This window comes from Phyllostomus hastatus, unplaced genomic scaffold (genome assembly GCF_019186645.2).
Source record: "Phyllostomus hastatus isolate PE091 unplaced genomic scaffold, TTU_PhHast_1.1 phas_contig_40, whole genome shotgun sequence".
Taxonomy (NCBI): Eukaryota; Metazoa; Chordata; class Mammalia; order Chiroptera; family Phyllostomidae; genus Phyllostomus; species Phyllostomus hastatus.
The window spans coordinates 77,302,153-77,310,092 of record NW_025333872.1 but is presented as its reverse complement, the minus strand read 5'-3'; the positions used below and the strand labels follow the sequence as shown (position 1 = coordinate 77,310,092).

At 36.1% G+C, this 7,940-nt stretch overlaps 1 protein-coding gene across 2 annotated transcripts in view; it reads left to right on the top strand.

Moving 5' to 3' along the window:
* Positions 1–4,874: 4,874 nt before the first annotated feature.
* HBS1L (HBS1 like translational GTPase) overlaps positions 4,875–7,940 on the top strand; it is an 85,742-nt gene continuing 82,676 nt past the window's right edge. Inside the window, exon 1 of one of the 2 annotated variants that reach the window (XM_045842777.1) lies at positions 4,875–5,080. In XM_045842777.1, the coding sequence (XP_045698733.1) occupies positions 5,038–5,080 (43 nt within the window). In that variant the 5' untranslated portion in view covers positions 4,875–5,037. The remainder of the gene's footprint in view (positions 5,081–7,940) is intronic. The other variant, XM_045842776.1, reaches the window with a different exon arrangement.

Here is a 7,940-nt window from a genome sequence, read left to right as displayed (position 1 = left end):
ACTAGGATAACTTTGAATACAGATCAAATTGGGAGTAATTGACATCTCTTCCATTTAACATAATAATAATGACATTTCCAATCCACTAACATAGTATGTGTCTCCATTTAATGTGAATTTCTCTCTTAGCAATGTTTTCTAGTTTTGATTTAGGCCTGTACATCTTGCTTTGTATTTATCCTAAGTATTTGATAACTTTTTTTATGCTAACACAGCTAATGTATTTTACCTTTTATTTTCCAACTGTTTGTCCCTGTTACATAAAAGTATATATTTTTTGTGTATTATGGTACTGATTAACTTACTAATTTTAATAGTTTAATTATATACTTTTACTTTAAAATTTAAAAAATTACTATAGAATAAACATATATGAGTTTGATATTCATCTATAATGTTACAAGATTCAAAACTAGTTAATTTCTTCTGTTGCTGAGCAGTGAGTATATCTTGAGAGACATTTGGATTATGCCCAGTTTTTGTCTATTACAAATAAAGTGCTGTTCTTGTAAAAAAAAAATATGAATGATTAGAATTAAATCTTCAGTGCAAGACCAGTCACTGAAAAGTAGAAAGCACTACTAAGAGAAATTAAAGAATACATGTAAGCAGAGAGACATATGACAGGCATGTGTTGAAAGACTGCATGTTTATAGCAATTTTAAATGTCAATTTTGCTCCAAATTATATAGAGATTCAGCAAAATACAAGTAAAAGTTCCAGCAGGAATATTTATAGTAATTGATAATAGTACTTTAAGATTTATATGAAAATTCCAAGGACACTACCTCATTTTAAGATTTATGAAGCTGCAATAATTATGACATCATGATATTGGTGTCAAGGTAGGTCAATAAATCAATAGGTCAGTGAAACAGAATAGAGAGTCCAGAAATAAGCCATGCATATATGGACAACTGATTTTTTATATAATTGCAATTCAGTGGAGAAAAGACTTTCTTTTCAGTGGTGCTGGCACACTGATTTTTGATATATATGCATTTTTTGACATAGATGTAATTCAGTGGAGAAAGAACCTTCTTCTCAATAACAGTGCTAAGACACTTGAATATATACACATGTAAAAATGAACTTGATTCAAACCTTATACTACATACAAAAATCAACTGAAAATTGATCATAAATCTAAATTTAAAACTCAGCACGGTGAAAGTCATTTTTAAAAAGAAGAAAATTTTTGTGACCTTGGGATAGACAAAGACTTCTTAGATACAAAATCAATAGCACGGTCCCATGATACAAAAAAAAAATATAAATTGGACTTCATCAAAAGTAAAAATTTCTGCTATTTGAAGGACACTATTAAAAATGAAAAGACTAGTTACAAACTGGGAGAAATATTTCCAAATTATATATCAGATAAAGAAATTATATCCAGAATATAAAAAAGTCTCTAAAATAAAAGTAAAAAGAAAACAAATGCCCCATTAAAAAGATTCAGATACCACACCAAAAAGATATAGAAATGTCAAATAAGCATATCTTTAGACCATAGCAAGTGATAGTGAGGTGGAGAAAATGGAACTACACTGATGGTGCGAATATAAAATGTTACTACTACTTTGGAAAATAGTTTGGCAGTTTTTTAAAAAGCTAAAAATAACCTATCAGGTCACCCAGCAGCCATCCTGCGCCTTGGTATTTACCCAGGATACATTAAAGCTATGTTCATACGAGGACTTATACATGAATGATCACAGCAGCTTTGCTTATTGCAGCTAACACTGAAAACCCAAATCTCTATATTCATTGGCGAATAGAAAAACCAGTTGTGGTATAACCATACAATGCAATTCCCCTCTGCAATAAAAATGAACGAACTATTGATTCATGTACCTAGTTGAGTAAATGTAAAAATTACTATATCAAGCGAATAAAGTCAGGTAAAAAGAACACATGTTATATGATTTCCTCTACATCACATTTTAGAAAACACAAACTGATCTATAGTGACAGAAAGGCGATCAGCTGCCGGAGGCCAGGGTGAAGAGGCAGTGGGGAGCAGAAGGGAGAGACTGAGGAAACTTTAGGGAATCTGGTTCATTATCTTGATTGGGTTGATGATCTCACTCATGACAGCATGCGAGAAAATATCAAATCATATAATTTAAGTATGTGCAGTTTATTGTTTGACAAGGATTCCTCAATAAGATGTTCAAACTTTGCAGTAATGTAGTTGTGTTACTTTCATTTATAATTTTTTGACAGATTGATATAATTATTTTTTAACACTTTTATTTATTTACTTTTAGAGGGAAGAGGAAGGGAAGGAGAGAGGGAAACATCAATGTGTGATTGCCTCTCACATGCCCCCTACTGGGGACTTGGCCCGCAACCCAGGCATGTGCCCTGACTGGGAACCGAAACAGCAACCCTTAGGTTCATAGGCCCGCACTCAATCCACTGAGCAGCATCAGCCAGGGATAAAAATTATGTGTATACTCATTGATAGCATTTGTTAAATATCTTATTTCCAGACACTATATTTATCTTTTTTAATTCAGCAATTCATTCAGCAAACATTCAAAGTGCCAGACATTAGGGTGTTGGACAAACACAGGTGAAACTTTCCAATCAGTGTGGTGGAGAAGTAGCATTTATTGAGTACTGAAGGAGTTCCCCCCCAAATTTCACATTGATTATTTTGAGCTAAAGGAACTTCAAAAGCAGCAGATGCAAGAAAGGCTCTTTCACCTACTCTCTTCTATATAACACAGGCCATGGGAAAGGTGCTGTCCCTATACCAGGAAGAGAGAGCATCCTTCTCATCAGAGACTGGAAATTCATGCCAAAATGGATCTGTGCAAACTTACTGAAATAACCCTCATATTCTAACAGTTTTGCCACACCCCCACCCGTACCATATATTTTCTAGTTATTTTCCCATAATTTGTTACCCATAGCCCAAGCCCCATTGTCTTGTCAATTTTTCATAAATTATTGTTTCTTTGTCTAAGGGGTATAAGAGCTTTCTGCTCTGGTTACTTCCTCAGGTCTTCATTGTCTTGTGAAGGGGTCCCAGAGAGCAGTAAAAATTTAAACTTGTATGCTTTCTCCTGTTAACTTGTTTTATGTCAGTTTAATTCTTAGACTCCCATCAGAGACCTAAAGCAGGTAGAGAATTTTTCCTCCCTTATAGCATCGATTACGTAACAGTTAATGTTATTACATTAATCACTTTATTTACTTTTCACAAAATAGAGGCCATATCTTCTTATATCCATTTTACACATGAAAAAATTGAGCCCAAAGAATTTACCATACAAAAAGTGGCAGAACAGTACTGAAATCCAGGTTCCTGTGACTCCAAAGTCATGGTACTTTCCATCAAACCTCAATACAAAACTTACAAGCACATCTAAAGAACTTGGAGGGCACATGATAAAATCCCTAAAACTTTTTGAGGAAATCAGTGAAGGCTTTGCTACTAAAACCTTAATGCTTGAGATGCAATCAAGGCTCTCAAGTACTCAGAATTTTAAGGGAGCGTATTTTTGATGACTCAGAGGAAAATTATTGTATAGTTATCTTCAGGCAGAAGTATATATTACTTCAGGCAGAAGTGATGTTTTCTTTTTTATTGCTCCTGTAGTTCTGCTTGTGTGGCCAATGTATAACTCTTCTACCTCATACTTCAGTGAGTTGTGCTGAAGTTTGTAATTGACAATTTATGGTGGCTGGAAGTGCCATTTGTATTTTAATAACATCTGAAATTTTAAAGAACCTATGTGAAATCATCTTACATAAATTTACTATTCACAACTTCATGAGTTTTACACTATTACTATCTCTATTTTACTAATAAACACACTGTACCATAAAAATGATCTACAAGTGTAAAACAAAACACTTAAGCCATATAAAATTAACAACTTTTTTTGGTAAAATTTTGTCTTCGAGCTGCAGTAAACAATAACAGTTCAGAACAAACTTTTGGTAGCCAGACACATTCAAGTAAATGTATAAATTACACTTCAAGCCACTTATGAATTGAATTTATGTTTTTCTATTATGGATAATAAGATGATTAAGCTTTTCAATCTAGATTTTGAGAACTTATCTTTTATGTAAAGTATCATTTCAAAAACACAAGCTAAAATTGAAGGGTAGTTTGTTCAGTAAGATAATGAGATTGTTTTTTACATAGCTTGATTCACTTGTGTTCAAAGAAATGAGGACATTTAATAGCAGGTTATAGATTAATTGATCAACATTAATCATTTCCGTAAGTGGCCTTACATGTGCTATGTCTAAAAAGCTATATTTAATAGTTTACCATGTTACAAAGGATTATGTGTTAAATGAATACTCAGTGAATCCTTTTTTTTTTTTTTTATGACGCAGATAATCCTTTAGACAGCCAAGGGCAGACGGTTTACTGGAGGTATTAATGAAGGACTCGTGTACATGAAGCCATGAATCATGAAAGCCTGGTGATTTATTGTAGCCAGATTCTCAATTTAACCATATATATGCACTTAAAGAGTATGTTTTTCTCATCTAAGGTTTGGGCCAATTCGTTAAAAAATATATACAAGTTTGTTAGTGCTTATTATATGGGTCTAAAGCGGCCTCAAAGGTGAAACTTGTAAAAGACAGGATGCTGGCTCTTATTCCGCACACAACATTTTCACTAGATTATCAGAAACCAAATTTGGAAAATAATCTGGAACGCGGGTGTGTACGAATGAGACACTGACTAGTAACAGTTGGTGCAAATAAACAAATTGCAACCCGTGGACACCCGCCTCTTCGGTATTCCGTCAGTCAACTTGCGTGTGGGCGGGGCCACGCCAAAACACAACCCCAATCTACACGAGTGCGCATGCGTTCCCAGGCGGGCGGCTGACCCTGCGCAGGGCGCAGACTAGACGTCGGGCGTGCGCAGGCGCTCAGCGCTGAGGTTTGCCGGAAGCTAAAATGGCGTTTAGGTGTTCTCCAGGCTGCAGTTGGCGCGTTATCAGTTTCTGAGCCGGTGTTTTGTAAGGGGCAGTGGCGACCGTCCTCTTCGCCGCCATGGCCCGACATAGGAATGTTCGAGGCTATAACTACGATGAAGGTAGGTGGCAGGCTTATGCCGGATGTCATTTTCTCCGTTCCAGCTGGTATCCCAGCTTATTGGCATTCTCGTTTCTCTCTGAGTTCCTGATCAGTTGTGTGTGCCTGGAAGTCAGAACAACTGAGACATCAGTTGGAGAAAATAGGCCATCTGCATGCCAGAGAATGGCGTTGTTTTATGCTGTGACTTCTGCCTTATGGGATTGATCTTACTTAGGATGGGGGAGGTCCTGTACGGCGTCATATGGGAAGGACTTGGCGAGGTTGGGACCCGGTGTTATTTATGCACGTAAGCATTGACACCTCTTCCTCCCATTGTTATCTCCCAGGTCCAGAATACACTGCTTACTTTTAGCTCCTTTTCCCGACCCCCTAACTTCCTTTCAAAAATGCCCATGAAATGTTGCTTGTTTGTAAAACACAGATTGACTTAATGGTTACATATTCAGCTGTTTGCTGCTACTATGTTCGACTTACACAGTAAATCTTTTTGTTTTCATACATATTAAGTACCGAATCTGGCTTAAACCAACTGGTTAATTTATTTTCTATGAGTTTCAAGTTAAATTGGAAATTTAGGAGACGGTAGAAAAGATACATATTAAAAAGGCCCAAAGAATAAGTCTATTAGATGATATTAGGTGTATACCGAATTCTTGGTTGATTATTCTGAATATAAACGTATTTTGGAATGGAAAAAAAAGCAATAATAGAAGAAAGAGGGCTTCGTAAAGGACTTACTGATTTAAAAAAATGAAGTAAAAGCAGATGCATATGAACATTTCCTAGGAGTTTAAAAGAAGAATTAGTTAAGAACAAGCACAACATCTCTGTGCAGTGAATAATTATGGGCCACGCTAAGTGTCATACAAACTAAAATGATGACAAATATGATCGAGTACAGAAGAGGCATAAAGACCTGTTGCTTTGTAAAGTGCAAAGCATGTAGTGTGCTTAATATGTTGGTGGTTATTACTGGCTCTCCCAGAAGGTTACTGCAGAACATCTGTTATGCTCTTAACCATAGTAGAAGGTAGCTAACACACTGAGCTACATTTGGAGGGTAACTCAGACTGGCATATGTTAGTTAGGTTCCTAGTGTTCATTTCACAATGGAGGCTGTTTTAAGTATTGCAGTGGGTGGTGGTATTGGATGTGGATGGACCACTGTTAGCTGCAAATGACTTTAGCCTGGGAGATATTTTTGCAGATATGCTATAAAGACATGAAGAGGCCTAATTACTTTAATAAAGTAATTTATTAAATACCATTTCCTTAACCAACTTTAATTGAGTGCTTAGAATACTGTTCTAAGCTTTGGGGACCAATGATAAGATGTTTGAGGGAGTCTAACAGGAGGAGATACACAAGTAACAGGTGGTTAGAGTATGATATGGTTCAAAAAGTACTCACAAAGTTCCATGGAAGCTAGGGAAGTGCAAGCACCTTATTCAGAGTGAGTTAGAGGAGTTCGAGTAGGAGTTCTCTGTGAGGAAGGCTTCCTGGAGAAGTGCTTGGCCTGAAGGAGTGAGTGCTAAGTTTCTTCTCGCCTTGGGAACCCCAGGCTAGGTTGCTAGGTTTCTTGGGAACAATTGATGACATCATACCCAAGCCATTCCTTAGCATAGGAGGGTCATCCCCTTTTCCTGCTTACAAAATTTCGGCTCATTTTATGAGTTCAGTTGATTTCTCTTCTTCCAAATTGAGCTTTTCCTTTTACTCGCAGAATAATATAAAAATTCGCAAAACTAATATAACTTCATTGGAGAGAGTTTGTGCTCCAAAACCCATTGGTTCCTGTATTTAACTCTTGCTTTGTTCACTGTAATTTGGATAGCACTTTACATGACTGCTTTAGTTACTAATTTAAAAGTTCCAGAAAAGCAAAGTTCATACTTGATATTTACTCCAGTAGCTGCCACACTGATGGCATGAAGTAAACACTCCCAAATTTTTTTGAGAAAAAGAACTACTTTATAAAAATCCCAGGAAAGGGATTTTCTGTCTTTTTATATTGTGTTACTTTTAGGCTTAACTTCAGTATTGAAAAATTGAGCTAGTAAAAAAGATTCTCGTTGTTTTTTTATATCTCAAAATACTTTTTTGTCGATGGCTTTTCATTTATTTACTAATAAGTTATCATTAACTCAGGATTGTGATCTAATTTATTGAATTACATATTTTAATCCCATAGTAGCATTTATGTAATTTTTCTTTGCCATAGACATATGGTCTCAGTCTTTGAACATGCATTCTTGCTGCATGAATACCTTCAGAAACCAGCTAACTATCCTTTGGAATTGGTTTAAATAACCCTGGGATCTTTCCCTACTACCCTACTCCCAATTCTATTTTTGTCGTTCATATGTGTGTTCCCAATAGCTCTGTATTTCTCATGTCAAACACATGTCATTTGGTTTTGTAATTGCTCATTTTCTTGACTGTTCCCTGTTAGATTTCAAGTTTGTTGAGATCTGTGCCTGTCACTCGCTGTTTTACCCCAAATGACATAGCGTCAGTGTGTTATTTGTTGAATAAATAAATATTTTATGCAAACCTATTTATGGTCTTTGTGAATTTTTTGTTTTAAATGGTTTGATTCATTAATTTATAATGAAGTGTTAATTTAGTGCCAAACATGTGCCGGGTATTTGGCTAGACAGAGTCTTGCACTGAGGACGCTTATGGTCTCATGGAGTGTAACAGGTGTAGAGGTTCGAAGACTTTGAGTTGGAGGAGTGCACTAGAGAGTGAAAGTGGCAGGGGGGGCTTCCTGCTTTCCACCCAGACTGGTCCAGGAAGACGCCTGCAAATGGATGACATTTGAGTGGGAACCTTAACCAAGAGGAGGAAACAGCCTT